Genomic DNA, 24451 nt, shown 5'->3' with positions numbered 1-24451 from the left:
AACAATTCAGCAAGCACTTCTCGCAGTGCTACAAAACTGGAACTGAAAGCTCCAGCATTACATTTCCAATGCTAACATCCAGACATCTGTCGAAAATTGATTTCACACCCTCCGCCATCAAGCAGGCTATAACTGCCCTGAAAAAGTCTTATGATGGTGGACCTGACGGGATACCTACATCATTTGTGAAATATGGAAGTAGAGAATTTCCACTATTTTGTTTGAAACTCTTCAATCTATCTATGGAATATGGGACCTATCCATCTGTATGGAAAACATCCCTTATCACCCCTAGATTCAAAACAGGACCACGTAGTAATATTATTAACTATAGGCCAATTAATTTGACATCCGTGCTCTCAAGAACCATGGAAAAAATCATCCACAAACAGCTACTATCATTTTTACTTTCAGCTAGTCTGATCAGCCCTTCCCAACATGGGTTCATGACTAAACGCTCATGTTTCACATCGCACCTGGAGTTTTTTGATCAAATTACCCAGAGAAGAGATGTTGGTCAGTCAGTGATAATTCTTTATTTCGATTTTAGTAAGGCTTTCGACAGTGTCTCACACAAACTTCTTCTTTTAAAACTCTCTTCATTTGGCATTCAGAATCCCCTTTTATCTTGGCTCAAATCTTTTTTAGAAGAACGTAGCCAAATCGTTCGCTTTGGATCTTGCTACTCTAAACCTGTAAATGTAACCAGTGGGGTTATACAAGGAAGTGTGGTTGGTCCATTACACTTTCTCCTTTTTATCAATGATGTATGTTCCCTCTTTCAGTATGGCAAGCCTTTCCTTTTTGCTGATGACCTGAAAATTGTGTATTATTGCATTTTCTGAAGAAACCCGAAATGGTTTCTTCACAACACTTATGTACCCATAAGATGTTTGTGAATAATAATAGTAATAATAATAATAATAACAACAACTAATTTTGCAAGTGAGAAACAACAATAATGAAATATAATCAGAAATTGTTTTCTCATCTGTATCACAAGGTTTCTAGGGATGTGATGTCCTTTTTTCTCCTTAAAAGTACACATTCTTGATGTTAAATATGTACTATGTATATTAAACAAATTACACGTTACTTTGTTTAACAAGTAATATACTTAGTGTCCTTAACAAAACCTACCCACCCTCCATTCACTTGGTTTATTTTGAACATACACCTGAATATGTTACGGCTTGGTAACTAGTTTTTTTTCTTCTTACAAATAATGTTTAATGTTAAACCACTTCAGAAACATAAGAATAGTATCCATTCCAGAGTTCAAACAGATTCCGTTTCTCATCATTGGTTATACAGGTTTGCCTCATATATAAATATGCATGCATAACTGAAAAAGCATTCATTGTGAAAAGATTATTTTGTGGGACAAATGAAAGCCTGTTTCATGCAAGCTGCAGTGATTGTTATATATTATCTTGGTAAGTAAACGGCATTTGCTTTTACTATGAATCCTATTGTATAATATGGACAATATTTCCTCCCTTGAATAAATTTATAATATCAGATGTGTTTTTTGGATCCCATAGCAATTTCAATGTTTGAGATCATGAGTCATTTGAAGCTAGACTACCATGAAAAACTTGGAAGTACTGATCATTAACATCGTTGGATGCCAGCTAAGTGGTATTGTGGTTAAATGCGAAACCAGTAGGTAATGAGTTCGTATATCGCAAGGGAGGGAGGTCGTGATTGAGCATTGCTGGGCTCACACAATTTGACGAAACGGTCGTCCAGTGTTTTCAGTTCTTCAACTGACTCATTTTCTTAAACATTGAAATCTATAATAATTTATTCACACTATAATCACTAATGATCACATGCTTATATAATATATAACCTATAACTAAGGCGATAACGTGATGACGTTTGAAATGAACAGTATTGGGTAAAAATTCCACAAAAAACATCAACTCTATTTGACAAGTATCAAAATAGGACAAAACGCGCGTCAAACTAGATTCCATTGCTAGCCACTATTCATCTATGCTTATATTAGGCAATGATTTGATTAAAAACTATTTATATTAACATGATGTGAATTTCAACTTTGCCTTTTGTTGAATACATTTATTTCATTTCACAATATTGACATTTCCGACATTGCTAATTAGTTCAAAATGGTTTATGAAACACATATTCTGATAGAACACTCTAAGTTCCTATGAATATTACCCAACTACTTTTGGGTCCATATGAACATGTGTAGTGAAATCAAAATGAATGAATTTATCACTATAGGATTGTGGAGGTCATTAAGTTTTTGATTGAGATCATGAACCGATTCATGTTAAACCATCATTGAAAACCTGGATGCACTAAACGAACGTACAATTCTATAAACCAGTAGTATTCGTGAATATTAAGTTTGATTCAAGTTTAGGACCATACTCACTACAACGATTTATTATACATGTGTTAGTAATCGCAATGTTGAACTGATAGAGGCCATCACTTTCAGATGAAAGTTGAATGGATACCTACCCAATCATTCTTTATAACTCACCTAAAATTAATCTGTTGTAATGCTCAATCTTCTTTGTATACACAAATGGGACGTTAATTTGCCTCAGACTAATCTCTACACTAAATTGCTTCACAGTGTCTATTAATCAATAGGACTTCAATACAGCTCAGATCAAGAACACATGATTAGCCTGGCTAGAATGTAACTATATTTCTACAAGAAAATCCGACAACAATTCGACACAATTCAGCAGGAATTAACAATCAGTAATAATAAAGATAGGAGAATATATAACTCATCTGACCCTCGTCAGACTATCTACAAACATAAATCATAATAAAGCAACCTTACTACTTATTGTAACTATTTATCCAAATAACGTCCACGACGAGTGAGTGGCAACTTCATTGGTCAACTATCTAAAGATTGTCTACAACTTAACCGGAAAACCACAGATATCAGAACGTCTTTTGCTCAACACTAACTTTACTTGTTCTTCGTTCTATTTATATCAATAATGTTACGTTGTAAAATAAATATCAATTTACGTCTTACTTTAAAGGTGTACAAAATGTGATGACGGCAGATATTGAAAGTGTAGAACTCAAAGGTGAGATAATGGGTAATCTCGGATTTTTTGTAACTGCATACGCATAACGAATGAAATATTAGTTATTCAATGATATTTGAACATACTCGAATAGCAGGTTTAATACATTGGAAAGTTGAAATGTATTTGTTAGTTGAATGACAATACAAAAAGAAGGATACAATTAGATGATTTTTAGAAAAAAACCGTCTACTATCTAACAACTTTCAAACTATTAAGCTGACATAAACAAACCGATCCACAGTGTCAGTTCATACTCCTTAAATTTTGCACACAATTTTATCAAAGAAAACCGAATTACACTCGATTATTTATCTTAACAATCGAAAAGTAGTTTACCTAAAACGAATTATGCACGGTTTTATTGCTCATACAAATTCTTGCTGTACACCAGAGAGCTAACTCACAACTATGCATGGACGTTTTGACATAGAAAACATTAAGGACAAGAATAGGCTGAGGAGTAAATGCATTATTCATTGATGATTAGGACTCGATGAACAGTGGATATTGCTTACTTACTCGCTCACATACGTTAGTTACCCGCAATGGAACATGGACCACCGACCAGCGATATGTGTGTATGTTGAGACCTACTGGTGCTGCTGCTGCTGCTACACTGGTCGTTCTCTCCTGCATTTGTTGTTACGCGTACGATAGAAGAACAAAATAATCCGTGAAGACTATATCATACAGCTGTATCCCAGCTGTCCACTGTATCCCATGCTTTCCACTCAGATGCCAATATCATCATAATTCAGTCGATCACCAAGAAAAAGAGAAAGAGTAAGCAATCTTGTCAGACACCGATCTTAACTGCAAACGAGTTTGTAAGCAGTTCTCCATGCACAATTTTGCAGTTCAGTTCATCATAAGCATCCTGTATGGTGTTGACTATTTCCTCAGGTACGCCGTATATCCCGAAGAAGCCTCCATAATGTTGTCCTATCCATGCTGTCAATTGCATCATCGTAGTCAAGCAGAGAATATACCTACATACTTCATACTTTGGCTACCTATCACTTTACCTACTAGTCTTTCTAGAGTATCAAATAATCACTTCCTATTTTCACCTAAGTGACAAAAGCAAAAGACATTTATTAAATTCTCGCAGTTGTTTGTTATAGTAATTAAATGTACATACGCGTGTGAAGATAAACCTTTTAATTGAAAAATGTCTATTTCATACACCATAGATGTATATTTCAAACTAAAAGAGTACATTGATAGTATCAAAGATCTTGGAACAGAAAAAAGTAAGTAATTCAAAATGGGTAGATAAGTCGTATTGAGAGAGAATTATTTAAGTTCACATATCAGTAATCATACATAAGCTAATAACATAAAATCAACGTATTTTCTTTATATTAGTTGAGATCATGAGTCAATTAAAGCTATAATATCATGGAAAACCTGAAGACATTGGACCGCCATTTCTTCCTATTGTAAGTCTCCACAACAAAACGCAGTCTAGTTTCAATTGCCTCATGAACTCAATTAATAAAATTACTATTATATCCATAAAAAGCCCCTTCTGATATATTTTTTGTTAATAAGTTCACGTAGAGGAACTACTTGCATACGTGTTTCGATATGATGACAAACCATTTCGAGACGGTGAGTTAAATATCCTATTACTTAATAAATATTTTGCAGCTTAGTATGTAACTGGTGATTCATTATAGTTTTTTTCATCATTTTTAATAATCATTTCAGAAACAACTGAATTTCTGTTATTGATCGAGATCATGAACCGATTGATTTTAGACCACCATTGAAAACCTGGAAGCATTGAACAGCGGTTTCATCCATTTGATTGAAGTTGCACATTAACACCGTTGAATGCCTACTCAGTGTTCTGGAGGTTAGGCTTCCGCGCGCAAGACATGTGGCCTAAGGTTCAAGACCTGCAAGCCGATTCATGGATGCGCAATAAAGAATGAGATGAAAAGAACTTCCAGTGCTTCCAGGTTTACAGTGGTGGTTTAGAATCCATCGATCAATGATTTCATTCAAAAACATGATAATATCTGCAACCCCATACTGATAACATTATGCTGTTTGATAATATAAATAATATACTTTTGCTCTATATCACTTAATTCTGTGTTTAATATCTAGTCACCATCATATATTTGAGCGATAAAAAAGGTTTCTTTTCAGCTTTCACACTTTCATTCAACATGATAACGAATAGACACAACTGCAAATTCATATGCCAGATAACTATCTTTGATTTATATCTGTTGGTGACAGATACCATGAACGTTACCCACACATGGTAACCTGTAGGTAAAACTATCCACTGATCAGACGAATTAGATGTTTACAGAAAAGCTTTTGTCTTAACATTTCACTGATATTCTTGTACTGTTTTGCATTTAATAGAAGTAATGAGGCTAGAAAAATTGTATGCAGCTAAATGGATTTACGATCTATTCAAAAGTAGGTTGATGTGTATATTTATTTATTTATTGCAAATATGTTGTAAAAGATACCTAATAATAATTGTCTAGCAACGTCGGTTAAATAAATCTTATCAGAGACAATCAATGAAACCATTGAAATTGTGTCCTGAGTGTGGAAGTGACTCCATATTAAATGGCTACGATAGTTCGTGATGAAACACGGAACTCTTATGATGTCACGATGGCGATATTCAGTCGAACAACCACAGAAGCAGTTAAAAAAAGTGAATGGAATTTCCGGTGAAGTTATGAAACTGTAAATGATATTTGGTTAACACTGTAGATGAGAACATAGTGTAGCGTGGCGTCGAGTCGAGATTGACAACGAACACCGTTTCAGAGAAACACGTGCCAAATAAATCCGTAAAATCCATCGTTAGCCAAATATCAGAAGGCAATTATTGGACTAAATTGAGACATATTTGCTGACTAACTCGTGGTATCAAAAGGATACCGAGATCATGCCAGGATACAAGCTTGGTTACAGAACGTAAACGAATTCGCGCGAAGTTACAATCAAAGTGTAAGAATAATGGATATTTTTAGCACAGTCAAACAAAAGCACATTAAAACAAACACTGGTGCAGTTAGTTATAATAATAATTGTTTTTATTGAATAAGTAATGTTCTCGTGAGTAATGCGAGTCACTACAGGAGCCCAACGCTAGAAAGGGTTTAGACTTCAGATAAGTAGCGGTTTAAATCGTAGGAATGACCGACTGACGAGCGATTGTAGGACGTAAGAATTGGCGGAACAAGAAAGCGATCGTTGATCTTCGAGTTGCCAACGAAGGTAATTTTCGGAGAACAGTACCAGGAGTGGTGTGCTGTATTTGTTGCTTGAGTTGGCATGCCACACCAGAGTAGTTTGTATCCAGAATCTAAAGATTGCGTTCGTAGGGATGCGGACCAGAAACTCTGCAGACGTAGGACGAAACCACGTTTAGCCAAGAAACCAGAAGTGACCATATCGACCAAGTTCTATACCAAGCGTATGCCAAGCATTCGAAATCAAAATATCGACTGAGTATGTTGAAATGAGTGTGGGTGATTAGGACGGCTTTCGCCAAAGTTGACTGAAGTCGACGATATCAAACGAGTATGGTCTGAAGCGTGGGCTCAAGATACAAAAAATTTAAAAAAGAGTGTGGTAGGCATGTTGTATAGAAATAGTCCTACACCGTATGCGTTTCTGACTGTGCGGTTAGTCGCGAAAGCGTACGGGTAAGCTTATACGGCGACCGGAACGTGAGACGATAGTCTCGTTCATGTCGCGTGAGCCTGCAATCTCATCCAAAGTCAAGGGCGGCGTGGTCCGCTGATATGTACGTGAGACTGTCATCTCGTCCGTAGATGGTGCAGATGACGCGTGCTGTTGACCGGGACGTGAGAATGAGGTCTCAGATGTATCTAGCGTGGGATCTGAAGAAAGTTTAGGGATCCAGCTAGGTTTGATAGGTCTAGCATTGAATCTCAAGCTATCAGATATGGCACTGTCGTTGACGTGTGCTGGTTTGAGACGATCAATGCTGACGATTTCGAAGCGGCCATGTCGATCAACCTTGAAGGTCTTTTCGTGACGAGCGATCACGTGAAAAGCTCCTTCGTAAGGTTGTTGCAAAGCTTTGCGCACCGAATCTACTCGTATAAAAACATGTGAACAGGTAGATAACTCTCTCTCGAGAGCGACCTGTCGATGTTGTATTCGAGTTGACACCGTTCGAATAAATTCAGGCAGTCGTTGGACGTAGTCTGATTTACTGAAATCAATTCTGCTCTGTGGTGTGAAGAATTCCCCAGGCAAACGCCATGTCGTGCCGTATGCAAGTTCGGCCGCGGAACATTGGATGTCTGTCTTCAAGCTCGTTCTGATCCCTAAAAGATTTTGTGCCAGTTGCCGTTTTCATGTGCTCGTAGAGCACTTTTAAGTTGGCAATAAAACCGTTCAACATAACCATTTGGTGCTCGGTGGTAGACGGTTATGCGTATGCGTATGTATTCCGTACCAAGCAGCCGGGTTAGCGAGGAAAATCGGTAATAAGTGAAATATTTTTTCGACTTAAGCGTGAAATTTACCATCACGCGAATAAAAAGTGCCAAGGATTCGGTACACGTACGTGGGAGTCCATTATATTAATACTATTCTTATCGTTATCCGTTATGTCGAGTATATTATATATTAAAAGATAATATGAAAATATACGACAGACGTGGATAGATAAGTAATAGACTCATCAAATTGGCTTTTTTGGAAGATAAGATCAGAGGTTGCGGCGTGTTCCAGAATTCACTTCACCAGCTATAGCGTGGTGCCGAGTCGAAATTGACAACGAACACCGCTACCAAGAAACTCGTTCCAAATGACTCCATAAAATCCACGAGAAGCCAAATATCAGAAGGCAATTAATGGACCAAGTCGATATATATTTGCTGGCTAACTCGTGGTATCAAAAGGATACCGAGATCATGCCAGGATACAAGCTTGGTTACAGAACGTAAACGAATTCGCGCGAAGTCACAATCAAAGTGTAAGAATAATGGATGTTTTTAGCACAGTCAAACAAAAGCACATTAAAACAAACACTGGTGCAGTTGGTTATAATAAAAATTGTTTTTATTAAAATAGTCGTGTTCTCGTGATAAAAGTGAGTCACTACAAGACAATCAGTCATTGTCTGCAATGAGTGAAACTGATTGAACAAAGTGTGGATAAGAGAAGACAAACTACAGTTTGAATTGTTCAAAATGGATAACATCAGGCATGATGATATGTCATGAGGCAATAAGTTTTGCGACAATTGTACAAAACTGGTGTGCAATTTGCAGATGTATGTGTTTTCCAAGTATTGGCTACAGATGTATCCATATTACCACACAAAGACATACACACAGCTACCTGAGATATGCTTCAAATCATTGCAATGAACAAGAACTATGACATTCGCATGAATAGATAGTTCAGCAGGTTGATGAAATGGAGGTGCTAGTTTCTTTGTGGATCAACAACTGGTGGTTCTCTATAGGGAACTGGAGCTACAATGTCACATGAGGACTGGATAGATGGAATTTCAAAGGGAAACTGCCTTCAGATTTTGAAGTCAAAGGCAGAAAATGCCATATAATTTTGGATTGAGTACACTGCTCAGGAAGAGATACTAGCCTTTACTTACATACGCAGAAAGGAGGATCTGATGTAGATGTGAAAGTGAGAATTAACAATGGAGGGGCAACACATCTACGACTGATGGATATCTGAAGCTCAAAATAACTGTCAATTCTAGTCAAAGTCGAAATTTTCACTATACATTTTTAAACGAAGACAGTGAAACTTGCAAATTATGACAATCAATATCAGTAACTTAGTGTTATTCATAAAGTTTTTAAGACGTATGTTCTAATTTTTTTGACGGGATAGTTTAACCAATAGTCGACTGTGTCTGTGAACAAGCCAGCATGGAAATATATGTAAAGACGATGAATAGTAATAAGCATTAACTGTAAAGAAGGTACCAAGACGGTGTTGACTAGACATCACTGGTCAGTGGCCTATGCTTCAATTGAGGTTACCGTTTTACGTAATTAATTTAGGAACGTTCTGGTTTCGCCACAGTTCATTGGCTCCATGTTGGTTTAATAGTGGGAAGTGAGTAACAAAATACAACCACATCCCATTAGCAAATATCATGCATAATGTAATGTTAGCGTTTGAACAAACAGTTTGTAAATGCATTATTAGTGCAACAGAATGATGGAGTAATATGTTTCTAAAGAACAACACCATTTTAGTTTCCAGGATTAATACTCGAGTAATTTTTACTAAATACAGATATCAATCCCAATGATGCTAATTTACTGCAGACGTACTCAGGTAAGTCAATTCATTTTGTATGCATTTCACATTTATAACTGATAAATAAATGTGGCAAATTGGATTTCATTTTGAAAAATTATTATTATTATTATTAGAAGCTTTATTCAACATTAGATTTTTGGTACAACATAGAGTTCTTAAGCATAAATTATTTCAACAAGTTTCCTTTTCTTTTATCTTGATCGATTGTGACGATAAATTTTGAATGATGACCAGTTAAATGTTAGTAGTTCGGTAATCCACATTTGAATAATATTCACTCTTTTCAATGTATATTGCCGGCCACCATGATGTCGCGGATTGTACCTTTTTGTATCCCGTATAGCGAAAGGTTGTAAACATTTTATAAACGCGCCTGAATAGATTTTGTGCACAATAGACATAATGATGAGCTAAAACAAACAACAAAACAGATAACCTGATGAAATATGTAGATCGAAAGAACAGGTAGTCCAGATGTTCAAGCAGGCCGCTTTTGTGTCACTCATAATCACTCAGTTGGAGTTTACCAACGATGTTACCCAATAGATAATTTCGAAATAAGTTGAGTGAAGCAAATTTTAACGTTGTTGTATTCACTGTGGTAGATGTGTGCCTAGTTTATGAGGCTTTATCATAGCAAAATATGCTGTGGAATATCGGAGATTGGTGTTGCTTTCACACGACTCCACATTCAATACTATTTTATAATTACACATGGATTAACTCCGTTTGTAGCTATTCTAGGGTTGCTACTGGTCCAAAGGGCGTGTAAAAAAGGAGGGTTGGACATGAGGTCAGCAACTCAGTCTCGTTGAAAGTTACCTTGCTCAAAAAACATTAACCAGGTTAAAAAGATTAGGCCATTTAAAATCCGCCCTCCAAATGAAGGAAGAAGTATGATTCCTCATGATGAAACGCGAGATTCTTCGGAAGTCACACAGCCGATTCTTCTAATAATAATCAGATCAACAATTATTATTGAACTACTGAACATCCGGACAATGTGTCATACTGAGAGGATCAGTCAAACAGCTATGGAAACAACAAGTGCAATTAGTTTGACTCATACTGGACAGGAAATACTAGATTCGGGGGGGATGTTTCTGAAGTGTATTCACAAAGAAGGAAATGCCCCTTGTAGACAGGCATTTCTTCTCGTGTTGTTTAGAGAAGCACAAAAATTAAGTAAAGGAAGGGAATCTCATTGACCAATGATCATAAAAACATCTTCAAAAACGATGAGTGAGGGTAATCCAATGAATGTTATCCAATGTTATCCACCCATCAATGATAGCAATGACGATGAAAAAGATCAGTTCTATGATAGGCTGCAATCGATCATAGTAAAGTGCTCAAGAGATGACCCGATGGTGAACCTAAACATCAAAAGACGTAATGGAACAACGTACGCTCAGCAAACTGGCTATAGGTAGCACAATGTTCCTACATAAACCCATAAGCAAAACTTCATGGGTCTCACCGGATCACACTACACATCGCATTTTGTCGCATTTATGGATTATTCCGATGTCTATTATACTTCATTAAAAGAGTAAAAAAAGATGAACATTTCATTAACATAATAGTCTGTTTTACCATTCTTTTATCAGAAAATTATGAACGACTATCTGATATAAAGACGAATTCAGGACTTGATGACTATTGTAGGTTTAAAAAACACCTTGTTATGTTATCATTTGACGGTTACTATACATGATGTGCATAAGTTCTATATGAAACCTGTCACAGTAACTTGTCACTGTTCTAAGATCTAAGCACATCGCAACAGTAAATTGATATCTATATAAGCTGTTTAGTGACTTTTATAATGAGGTTTTATTGAAAATAAACGACTAGCCATATTTATATAATTTAGCCTATATTACATATCAGTATACTGCACGTCAGTTTGTTCTGTTCTAGTTTACGGCATGAAAACGTTGTCATTTTCAGCAAGCACTAGTTTTAAGCATAAGGAAAGACATCGTCTAATATGTTGACCCGCTGCACTAAACCAACGATGAACTCAAATAGATTTTAAGCATAAGTAGAGACATTGTCTAACTAAGGATAGGGAGCGTCGACAACTTCACTTATCTAGGAAGTCTGGCCAGTCCTGGTGAGATGGTGTCTGACGAAATCTCTTCACGGATCCAGGAAGCTCGTTTGACTTTGCCAACTTACGTCACCCATGGCGTAGGCGGGATATCCGTTCATCAATAAAATAACGAGTATACCACGCGGCAGTCCGTTTTGGTTTAATTTACGGCAGCGAAACATGGTTGTTAAGCGTGGAAGGTACTGGTAAGCTACTAGTATTTGTCCACAGATGCCTTGAAAATATTGCTCGCATTTGCTGGGATCATCAGGTAAGTAATAGTCAGGTTAGATGGAGGTATTAGGGAATGATGGTAAATCGGTTGATGATGTTGTGAATCCTCGTCGACTGAGATAGTTGAGTCACGTGTTGCGTATGCCTGGACAGCGAATACCACGACGCGCAATACTGACCGACTAGTGTTGAAAGTGATTGGAAGAATGTTCGGGGCGCACAAATCAAAATGTGGCATCAGTGCTTGAATTCACTAACTTCTACCATGAACCATGTTGGTAGATGCAGACTAGTTGGTTGGGGTCCGCGTGACGTATATACATTCATTTTCCTACCATAATCTATGTGAATAAAATCGCTCTATATCTTTCTTTCTACCAACTTTATCTTTGTTTCTGTACTATATCTTTGTACACAATCTTTCATATATTACTATCAGTGAAGTAACTACCTCGATGAATTCATTGTTCATCTTGTTGTACTAATGAGTAAGGTGTGACAACTTGGATCGATGCACATATGTGCCTAATCCTAAGTTGTAGCTGACTGACTGACCAGTTCCAAATGGAATGAATTTGAGTTGGCTTATTTATAATTCGTAGTGATTTCCGTTAAATATTCGACTAATTTTTTTCTTTACTCACTCACCTATTGTAGCCTATAGTTTAATAGAATCTGCAATAAAGAAGAAGTGGGATGCAAGATTAGACTTTGATCTAGCAACCAGTAGGTTTTAGATAAAAACTTTTTAACATCACATAATCAGTAATGAAATACACTTGACCAATAAAGAAACTATATCAATCCATTAAATCTATGAATGAGTATAATTACTACATATGTAAGATAATTATATATATTCCACTGAATATTAGTGCTGATCTACAAGAAAATAGTTTGTATTAGCCTTACTTCATAATCTTCATTCAGTGGACTTTTCAAACATGATATATGATTTCATATTCTTCAATACAATTTCATGCACTGATCATTGAAAGTCGTCGATGCTTCCACGACATCAAGTTCACAATAGAACAGGAGTCAAACAAAAATCTGTCATTTTTGATGCATTAAGAATCATAATCGACAAAGGGAAACTGAAATACACGAAAGACAGGAAGCTTTATACTTCAACGATCCGTTCATGTACGAAAGATTCAAGGTTTTTATAGAGTTTCAGATGTCCTTGTGTTTCTGAAAATTTCTGGAGGGCTGATGAACACAGTAGCAGCATAGATAATCATTCAATCTCAAATGCGTATATGACTTGTTAATTTATTGATGTTTTTCTAGAATTCTGCATAAACGTATAGTAGATGTTCATTAGATACGAAGATTCTCACTGTTTTCAGAGCCTTTCTTTTTGGCGTTCTACGAAGAGTTTTGTGGATTTGCCTCAACGAAATACCATAGTGCAAATAACATTTTGAATGGGTTCAACTGTTAAAATTTTAAATTCATGAGGTATTAAAGTCTATACATACTACTTTCAAATTCACATTGACTGTTACTGTTTTTGTTTTATGCAGACATATATTTGAACATGAAAACTTCATCCAAAAGCTCGTCTTTGACAGAAAATAACGGTGAGTACTTGATATCCATATTGAGATTAAAGTTTTATCAATCAATATTTGCAAACCATAAGTTGTGACTGAATTTCTTGGATAAATTATAGTTAGACATTAACACCGTTCGATATCAGCTCAATAATCTAGAGTTTCAGTGTTCTCGCGCGAGACTGATAGGTCTTGGTTTCAAATCCCACGGTGTGAGAACGTGGATGTGTGCAAAATAAAACACAAATCACTTATGTATTGAAATGTAAATCATTATGATGAAAACATTAGATTATTTGCATTAATAACTGGATTTCATTTTTATTCTACTAAAGGGAAATCACTTGATGAAAGAAAATCAACTCTGCAACAAACTGAAAAACAATATAAAGAGTCTAAATGTATGTTTAATAGAGTTTCAAATAAGCAAACCTTTAAAATAAAAGACTGTTCACTTATAATCTAGTTTGTATTGTGAATTCTGTAAGCTGAGATATACGATTGTTCATTAAGTGATCTCATTCTCTATGGTAAATGGTACTGTAATGTGAGTGGCTATAAGAGCTACTGGATCATTATCCTAATAATGTGAATATTCCATAGACTGTTTTTACATCATTCTCAAATTCAACACAGAGAACACCAACCCAATCACACTTGATGGCGGAACTTTGGAAGAAGTGGAATCCTTCACGTACTTGGGTAGTATCATCAATGAACAAAGAAGATCTGATTCAGACGGGAATGCGAGGACTGGCAAAACATTGACAGCATTCCTACAGTCAAAGAACGTAAAGAAATCAAAACAATCATAAATCAATATCAAAGACAGAATATTCAATACGAATGTCAAGAAAGAAAGTTGTAGGACTACTCTAAACATCAACATAAAAGTATTTAGAAATATATGTCTTTGCAAGATACTCAACATCCATTGGCCGAATACCATAAGCAACAGCCTAATGTGGGAGATAACAAAAAAGCTTTCAACTGAGGAAATTAGGAAAAGACGATGAAAATGGACAGGAAATACATTACAGAAATCATAGAACTGCATCATACGGCAAATCCTATCTTGTAGTCTTGAGGGGAAACGGAAAAGAGGAAGGTCAAATGACACAATACGTCGGGAAAAAGAAGCAGATATGAAAAAGTTGAATAACAACTGGAAAGAAACTGGAAAGGATTGCCCAGGACAGAGTTAAATGGCAAATACTGATGTGCGGCATATTCTCCTCCACGTGGAGTAACAGGTGTAAGGAAGTATGTAAATTTATTGAAAACCTGATAGAATTAGGCAATTATTACAGAACTATTGTCAACTAAAAAGATGTTTATGGGGAGAAATATGTCGCGATAGAGACACTTATATTAGTAACACTAGTGGTAAAATTTAAACAAGCTCTTTAAATAAAACAGTATTCTGTGTTATGGTCTTTAAAGTTGTATTATCTTGATCTTTTTTTCCAACTTAAGTACGTGTTATGAACATATATCAGGAAGTGCTTGAAACAGGACAGTCATTTAAAAAAGTCTACGGTGAGTTTCACAGCCAGTTATATATATATATATATATATATATATATATATATATATATATATATATATATATATATATATATATATATATATATATATATCTTTCCATGAATAAATTAATTCCTAAATTTACAGTGATTATGCAGTGTGACTGATTTTCTTAAATAAATTAGGGTTAGAATTATGATGAGGGTTGAGTGATAATATTCTAGCTAAGAAATTAGGCATTAAACTAGTAAAAGTATCTGTAAAGTTGGTATTATCCCATCATATATATTTTTAAACTCATTGACTAGTCAATGAAATGTTGAAAGCAACCGATAATAAGATTATCGACTGAGTGAACATTAAAATTATGATCTATTTTCGGGTAGTTAAAGAACTCTTAAACATAACCCACCTTGTGTCGTGAATTTCATCTATAGATCACTATTCCCATATAGAAAACGTGAATAGGTAATAGGTTATCATTATAGTTAAACTAATGTAGCGAATTAACATCAAATAATATTTCCTAGTCAGTGGTTTACTTTTTTAAACGACAAAGTCTTACGCCCATTACCCCACGTGGAGGAGCATAGGCAGTCCATCAGCACTCCCCATTCAACTCTGTCCTGGACAATCCTTTCATCCTCTTTATATCTACTTCTATTTTTGCCGACGTAATGTGTTCTTTGACCTTCCTCATTTCTGTATCCCTTCAAGATTCCAAGATAGGGCTTGACTCGAGATGCAGTTTAATGATATCCGTAATGTATGTTCTATCCACTTCCAACGAATTTTAGTAAACAAGACGCCAACCACAGTAAACAAGTTTAACACATCAAACTCGGTGAATATAAATATACATTACTATTTTTATTAAATCAAACCGTCCATTATCGTCATTTAAACATTTTTCTCCAAGTGGTTTGATTATTAAAGACGTTTACTTTAGCATCGTTCAAGCAAATAATTAAACCGAATACAATGATCAATCCAACTAACCCAATATATTATGAAAAAAATACTGTTGTATCTTAAGGCCCTCTGCCCTATGAATGTATTACGTAACGATACCGTCAATTAGAGAACATTGATTTATCGACTAGACTAATGATACGTAAACACGTAGGAGAAGTCTAGAGTCTGAACCGGTCCTGCTTCTTGCCTAGCCCTTCCTCTTAAGTCCCGAACACAAATCTCCACCTCCACAATATGAGCCCTCTAGTTCAAATATACTGTGTTTATATTCAAACCAAACAGGCCATATAGTGCCATAAAATAGAAAATGCACAATTGTACCAAAATCTAACCAAAAGTGGTTGTGAATGTGGGAGATTATAATTAATAGGGTGAGCATAACTCAAGGGTGAAAAATCGTATCATAATAGTCTATGGGTCAAAATGAAGCAAGGCAAGAATTGATAAAGCATTAATAGCATTCTCACAGTTGAAGAACATATGGAACTCAAAACAACTGTGATCTAATATCAAAGTGAGAATCTTCAATACGAACGTGAAGACAGTTCTAATGTACGGAGCTGAAACGTGGAGAAATATCACAACGATCATCAAAAAAGTATAAGTGTTTCTAAACAATTGTCACCGTAGGATACTGAATGTTCGTTTCCCAGATACCATCAGCAATACCCTACTGTTGGAGAGAACAAACCATAAAATACGATGTAGGTGTTGGTTGTGACATACATTGAGGAAATCACCAAGCTGTATCACGAGGCAAAATTTACTTGAAATCAAAAGGAAGCAGATATGGAGTGGATCAATAACAACTGGAAAGAAACTAGAAAGGAATGCCTAAGACAGAGCTGAATGTCGAAATTCTGGTGTGCGGCCTATTCTCCTCCACGAGAAGTAACAGGAGTAAGTAAGTAGATAATTGTTCTTCCAGAATTCTAGGTCATTCTAACCGCCTAATGACAGCCCATAATTTTTGTAAATGTATGTCATATAAGAGAATGAAAATTTAGCATAACTGACTTCAATATCGATCTTTCATTTATATTTACTGATAAAACGTCGTTTTCTTTAATACAAAAACAGACGCGGTTGAAATGGATGTATCTAAATTGAACCCACAACGTGAGATTTATGTGATATATTAATTGATTTCCGATACATATTCATGAGAACGTATTGCACAATTTAATAACCGAATAATTCCCTATTTTAATGCACATTCAATCAAATTATCATTCTCTTGATTCTCGTTTTTTAATAGTATGTCATCTAGTAACTATAATATTGAGGGAACTGATGTTCCGTGACGAATTCGATCCCGTGTCTCTCAGCTCCACGGTCAGAGACGTTACCACTGAACTATCCCACCAGGATAGGAAATCACTTTATTGTATGATGTAAGATATATGCTGTATGATTTGTATGCAGAAATATTTGCTAGTATTCTTAGTGGTAGTGAATCCTAACCACAATCATCAAAGCTGAACATGAAATAACTGTGAAAACAGACTTTCAACATATAACACTAAAAGTACCTCAATAATGGTGGACGCAGTAACATTGATTCGAAATTTAACTCATCGAATATCACGGCTCGGCTTTGCAAGCATTTTCACTTTCTTGTAACTTATCCATTTTATTCATATTAAGTGTATTGTTCTATCTCCAGTCTAAATGTGTTCTCCATTATATATCGATGATAAATCTGTTAGAATCTTGTTTGGTTAGATTGCATTTTAGCAGCTGGCGGAGGTTCACACTTTATAAATCAATCTCATCATTTGAAATGAGTAATATTTTCAGATGCGAGTATTTACTCACCTACGCCTGTTACTCAAAATGGAGCACAGGCCGTCGACCAGCATTCTTCAACCCGCTTTGTCCTCGGCCTTCCTCTCCACTTCTAATCAATTGTTGTTCATTCTTCTCATGTCTGTCTCGGTTTCTCGATGTAATGTGCTCTTTGGTCTTCCGCTTGTCCTTTGACCTTGAGGATTCTATGTGAGGGTTGACCTTGTGACGTAGTTGGGTGCTTTCCTCAATGTATGCCCAATCCACTTCCAGCGCTTCTTTCTAATTTCGTCCAGATACGAGTATTTGAACCAAAACAAATCCTCTATCTAGACACATGAAATCCGATGTTTTAGTAAGATTTGTTTTGCACTTAAGTAAACTCTGATGGCAATTTATTGTTTATTGTCAACGTATCACACACAATCTGAGCATAGTCACGTTTTTGATGGAGTTTTGTACTCTAAGCTAGATGGTTTGGTTGTGTAGCTTTCTTTCACCTGACGTTTGTGCTGATGATGTCGTTCAGCAGAACGATGAAAGCTCCATGAACATAACATCCAGCTCAGAGAACGAAGCTCCACCAAAATCATCTACCTGAGCTACAAATCTTCTCCACCATCTCATAATCACGTTTTTCTCTTCATTCATTGAATCATCAATGTGAAATAATAATCTTTCATCAATTTTATTTTAGTCAAAGAAATGCAGGAAAACATTGATGAAATGGCAGAACAACTCGAAATCGACACGCGTTAGTTATTATGTCTTCAAATTTATTCACTTTTGATTGATACGGTAGTGTAATAATTGAATTCATGAGTGGATTGAAGCTAGACCACAATAGAAAACCTGAAAGCACTTAAAGGCTACTTCGTCCTAGTACGGGACTCCTCAGCAGTGCCTATTCACGACCCCGCCTCACGAGGTTTCAACCCACAATATGTTACTTGAAATAATTATCTTGTATATGGTAGAAGAAAATAACACATCTAATGTAATAATAAACTATCAAGTCGCACCTTGGTATTGATACATATCGTGTGGGTTTCCAAAATATATTTAATTGATCTAATCGTTTATATATGTAGTAAGATTAGTTTAATCTGAATTGATGATAACTATTCAACATATTACATACGAGTATAGTTAGAACCCACCGTCTATTACCATCACTTTAGAGAATTTGAAGGCAACTGAAGCTGAAGCCAAAAACACATTAAGTATGTTGATAATTAAGCAAATAACTTCATACAATTACATACGTTAAATAAACTATTTTGTGTTTGAATAATAATGTCAAACGTATTACACATAGTGTTACCAGTTATTCTTTGTCTATTAGATTCGAACGACCGAAAACATTTGGAACATTTTGCAGAAGATCTTAAACAGAAAATCGATGACTATAAAAGTGAATAGTAATTTCCCTAGATGATCCACCATTATATTTCTGGAAGCATTGAACAGCCGTTTTAATTTAGTTTCATAATTCCGCGTATGGGATCATGGATCCGTACAACTAACGATAGTCTAACATTAATCCACTTAATGGTATCAATCGATACTATAAAATCTCTATAACTCTAACAAATTCATTTTTGTACACCTTTTGCACTTCTGAAAATATCTCATTAGGGCGAATAAATGAGTCTAAGAAAGAACTGTTTAAAACATCTAATAACCTCATTTTTGGTAAGTATTAATAAGTTAATTGTGAAGAAAATAATTTTATCATTGGCGATACTTTGATTTATGGAAGAATCAATCAGGTATAAGATAACAGGCGTGGGAATTTAGTGGAACGTTTTGGCATTATAGCTGATTTCGATTATAGAAATCTACCTACAGTTTGTGCTGAGGATGTCTCTCAACAGAATGATGAATGCTCTACAACCATGCCATCCAGCTCATAGAACAAAACTCCATCATAACCATCCACCTAAGCTACAAATCATCATCTCATTATAGCTGATGACGGTTCCTGATGAAAACCCAAAATTTAATTCCTAGCCATAATCGTAAACTGTGAATCATAATTCTTATAATTCAAACTGCTTTGTAACCCTCATTAAACCCTAGTAGATAGATGAACACTTTGAAAAAGTTGTCTATAAATCATAGTTTCACTGGGAACTATAACCAGCACCTTAATTAGCTATGTTTTACTGTGATTATAATTTATAGCGAATCCGGAAGTTATAGCTGAAAAAGACAATAACCAACATGCCGCCATGAAATACTTCAGTGCTCTAGGTAAGCTTTTATACAGATAATACCAATGAAGTGTGTTCATCATTTGAAGTCGATGGTTTATGTAGTGGTCAATTATCTGAATATTACTTACTTACTTATGCCGGTTACTCACATTGGAGAATAGGCCGCCGACCAATACGCTCAAATCCACTCTGTCCCAGGCCTTCCCTTATAATTCTTTTCAATTGTTGTTCATTCTTCTAATGTATGTCGCAGTTTATCAATGTATTATTTTCTTCGGTCTTCCCCTCCTCCTTTGGCCTAATTTTCCGTATGTAGCAATTTAATTTTCAACGAGATAATGAAATCAGTATGTGATTCTAAGATGTTTGAGTAAAATAGTTTTATCAGATTATAAGCAAAGATCGATATTGGCTACAAGTGGAATCCAGTTTGACGCGCGTTTCATCCTATCTGGTATCCAAAATGCTTTACTTCAAAGGCTAGTTTATGTACAGAAAATCTAGTTCTTCTATGGTATTTCAGACGGCCTTGATTTTCCAGAAAACTATGAAAAGTTACTTAAACATAGTAGCTGTATCGGTATTCATCTTATCAAAAACTCTGCATGTGGCTTTCCACATTCTAAATGTTTCTGGCAAACCTTTAGTTGAATGCTGATTGGATAAGATGTTTCTCTCTGTTTTCAGAGCAGTGTTTCGCTTTTCCTGGATCTCTTCAACAAATACTGTACACTGTTAATTTTGAGAAAATGAAGTTCATTTTTATCATGGTTTACAGATAATCATCTTAAAATATTGACAAATATGGAAGTTCAAAGAATAGATGTTCTTGAATGTAAGTGACTTTTATTGTTTGATAATAATCGACTAACTTATTAAGTACTTTCATTAGAAGAAAGAATAAAAATCTACGAAAGTATAATGCAGGAAGAAAGTAAGTACTCTCTTTAGGGGTTTTGTTACGTAATGTAGAAATAAACTTGTAATTGTATGATAATATTGTCCTATTTACAAACCATTTTGAATAATTCTGATTTTTTCTTCAGTAAACTCAATTTAAAGGCCTAAAAATGTGAGTAATCACCTCAGATGTTTTTTGATTTTCACTCGCGCGTTTCATCCTATTTAATACACATCAGTGGGATGTATCTGGATCATATAGTATGGTACTGGGTTCGAGTCCCAGAGTGAACATCAACTCTGAGATACAGGTACATCCGGCTGACATTTGCCAAATAGGACGAAACATGCGTCAAACTGGATTCCACTGCTAGCCATTATTCAACTTCGCTTATATTATTGGATGCTGTATTGGCTTTGTTATAGTATGCAATATTACCTATGAGTAATTATCACGCATATAAACTACTCAAGGTAGCAAATGGATTGATAAAAAATGCATTAAATTACTTGATTGATGGAATAAATATCTTAGGGAATGCACCAACTTAAATCAGATGAAAACATTTCACTTAATAAACTATCAAATCATATCTTACAATTACAAATGATTGTAGAGCGAAAATATCAAGACTCCTTGACAATTCTTCCTGAAGATGTACGACAATGAATGTTCTGTTGCAATCGTCAATCATTCAACTATCACTAGCTTAGACCCTGGTGTCGGTATGTATTGTTGCAAATCGTCAAACCATATTAGCATATAGAGATGAAAGTAACAAGGAACATTGACATAGTATATTAACGATGATAGTCATGAAAATTACACGTTGTTGATATGGTTTGAAATGGTAGAGTAAAAGCGTTTGCATGGAGGATTACTGAAGTTCAATATCTAGAGGAAGATAAAGAGTGGAAGATTCTGGGTCGTGTCAACTCCTTGACAACTCCAAATAGTGATTGTTATTAACGCATTGGTTCAAATCATATGTTCTGCACCTACTGATGAGATCGGAACAACAGTCTATGACTTCATGGACTAACGCTAACATCCGAGTAAGCTGTCTATTGGACTAGGAGCAGCCAGTCGAAGCAAGTGATGAATCGGCACAGGTAGTACATGTTCCAAACAACCTAATCAATCACAACTTATAACTTCCGTTACCCAGTCTCCTGTGCAGCGTCTTCACTCGGCTTTGTCAACATTTAGTAGGTCAACTAGTGCGTCACTTGTGCGAATATCAACTCATGATAAGTGAGGTGATGAGATCGTCAATCATAAGGGAATATTTATAGATAAATTAATTAAGAACGTTGATTGGTGTCCATCTCTAATGAATATCACATGACAATTCTGGTTACACCTGACAACAATCTCCGACCCAAGCAAACATTCACTATAAAAAAAGAGTATTCGCAAGATTTGTTTGCTGCTATGGTCAGCATTTTCACAACGAATGATTTCTCAGAGTCAAGAAATAGGACTCTTGTTGTATACCATTAAGTTTGCTTATATTAAAAAACCTGAAGAGTATGCATTCAGTTAATACATCCACATTGAAGTCTAAAACCAGTCCAACCTCTCAAGTCTTCCCCATCAACATCAAAATTTTGTCATCATACGGTGTCTCGATCATTTCTTATCGCTCTCTGGACCTCTCAGGATAAGGTTTCTGGTATCTATCAACTCAGTAGATTCCACAAAGTTCATGTGATCTAAACTGAATTTCTGATTAACTTTCATTGTAGGTGTCCGTGATATATTTATAGTTGTTTAGAGGTGTTTACAAACATCTATATCATTAGCTGCTTCTCAATGAAGCTCAAATTGTTCTCCCTTGAATGAACTACTAAATTACTTTGCCTAAATTATTCGTTGTTGTAGACAAATAATTGTTGATTGTGTTGTTTGAATTTGATTGTTTAAGATGGTTCTGAATAACATAAGAGGTTACGTGTTTACACATGAATTCAAGTGTAATATGCGTTGTCGATATGTTTGTTGTTTTATTTCTAGAAAAACCAGAAGAATGAACGAAACTTCAACCAAACAAAATATTGTTCTCAAACTGTTTTATTAAATATTCTGTTAACGTTTTCATTCATTTAAAAACTGAAAAACAGTATCAATGTTCATTTTAATCTAGTGTCTTTTCGTTAAAATAACGTTGTGCATTGTATTGACAGATTTTGCAACAGTTCAAATTATTAGCAAAGATGGACAATGGCTAGCTGTGAAATCCTGTTTAAAGCGCGTTTCTTACTAATTGGGACATATCAGCTTGATGTACCTGCATCTCAGGATTGGTTTTCACCCTGAGATTCGATCCCAGTATCGTTCGCTCTAATCATCATCGCGTTATCCACTAAGCTGCTGAGTCCTGACAGCTACTTCATTGTGCAATAGATTTCTATTCATCAGTTTTATTCTGAAGTTATACAATCGCTTATAATTGTGTTGTGTTAGGCGATAATCAATAAATTACTTTCTAATGATAATAAATTTTCGAACAAAACAATTAATTTAGCCGGATCTGTTTTGAGATGGGAACTCACTGAAGACAACAATGAACGGTGGCGCAATTTCGTGAATTGACCAACGTTAGACATTAACACCGTTGTATGCCAGCTCAGTGGTTTGTAGGTTAAGCGCTCGCGCGCCACACCGAACGTCATGAGTTTAAATCTTGCAAGGCGGGATCGTGGATTCGCACTGCTGAGGAGGCCAATGCTAGGACGAGACGGTTGCCCAATACTTAAGGGTTCTCCATGGTTATCTAGATTTAATCGACTCATGAATTCAACTATTAGATAATAATTTAGTATGCACTATACTATGAAAATGTTCGGGGTATACCATCACACCATTAACTCGAGTACTGATTAGAAAATCAGGATATATTTTCAGCTATCACTGTCTTATTTCAAAATACGATAAAGTTATCTATTACTATCGAAAAAGTTGGTGATCACCATGGATTTTGTATCGCTTTGATGCAAGCATACATGAGTGAAACTCCAGAATGACTGTGCTTATACTCCCTCCATGAAGTGTTTACCTTTAATAATCTTACAGAACAGAGGTATTGACTAGTGACTCAGGAACCCAAAATTTAAGTTGGCCGAATTTCAAAATATACACCGGTGGATACCGGATCAATGGTCTGGAGGTTAGGCGTTGACGCTTGTGGCCGAAGTCACTGCATCAAATCCTCTTTAGTGGAGTTGTGTGTGCCGAAGCGTCCTTTACTAAGAAGAAACAGCTGAGCAGACCTGACTAGTTTTCAATGGTCATTTGATCAAGATCGTTGTGTAATTTAAGTTATGAAACTGAGCTTTAGTACACAATAATTATATATATAATGACCGAAGTAAAGAAATGATCTGAGAATAATCATTTTACATATATTAGTTGCAATCCAATTGTATTATGGTACTATTCATTCGGAAATCGATAATCTACTGTCTCATCTTCCAAGGGTGTCTAGTGGATAAATATCTAGTAGTGAAGTGTTTGCATTTACTATGTTGTTGAAACTCATCACAAATGAGCATTTTGTAGTTAAATTCATGAGTCATTTGAAGCTAGATCTAGATGGAAACCTAGAACCACTGGATGTTTGTTTAAAGTTTACACGTTCCAAGCGAGACTGGTAGGTCTCGGGTTCGAATCTGGATGCACACTACCGGAGAATCTCACAATAAGACGAAACGGCCATCCAATGATTCTGGGATTTT

At 35.6% G+C, this 24451-nt stretch overlaps 1 protein-coding gene across 1 annotated transcript; it reads left to right on the top strand.

The window, feature by feature from the left end:
- Positions 1 to 1356: 1356 nt before the first annotated feature.
- Positions 1357 to 23369, top strand: MS3_00000424 (uncharacterized protein). The gene is made up of 21 exons (XM_051208191.1): positions 1357 to 1436; positions 3045 to 3092; positions 4289 to 4348; positions 4650 to 4709; positions 5481 to 5537; positions 9387 to 9428; positions 11024 to 11077; positions 12403 to 12471; positions 13275 to 13331; positions 13640 to 13705; positions 14781 to 14843; positions 16887 to 16925; positions 18292 to 18348; positions 18776 to 18817; positions 18940 to 19008; positions 19233 to 19289; positions 19782 to 19850; positions 20592 to 20648; positions 20694 to 20747; positions 20860 to 20885; positions 22731 to 23369. The coding sequence occupies exons 1-20, from the start codon at positions 1388 to 1390 to the stop codon at positions 20871 to 20873; spliced, it is 1083 nt and encodes a 360-aa protein (XP_051072928.1). The 5' UTR covers positions 1357 to 1387; the 3' UTR covers positions 20874 to 20885; positions 22731 to 23369.
- Positions 23370 to 24451: the final 1082 nt, after the last annotated feature.

Source organism: Schistosoma haematobium, chromosome 1 (assembly GCF_000699445.3).
Source record: "Schistosoma haematobium chromosome 1, whole genome shotgun sequence".
Taxonomy (NCBI): domain Eukaryota; kingdom Metazoa; phylum Platyhelminthes; class Trematoda; order Strigeidida; family Schistosomatidae; genus Schistosoma; species Schistosoma haematobium.
Note: the sequence above shows the minus strand (reverse complement) of the source record. Positions and strands in the feature narration are given on the sequence as shown.

What these genes read in the sequence shown, in the direction of transcription:
- MS3_00000424 (XM_051208191.1), top strand. Translation starts at nt 1,388, where the DNA reads ATGAAAGCCTGTTTCATGCAAGCTGCAGTGATTGTTATATATTATCTT. An exon ending in ACAATATAAAGAGTCTAAAT is followed by an intron (nt 13,706 to 14,780) that starts GTATGTTTAATA and finishes TTCCAACTTAAG; the next exon opens with TACGTGTTATGAACATATAT. An exon ending in ATCTAATAACCTCATTTTTG is followed by an intron (nt 19,290 to 19,781) that starts GTAAGTATTAAT and finishes TATAATTTATAG; the next exon opens with CGAATCCGGAAGTTATAGCT.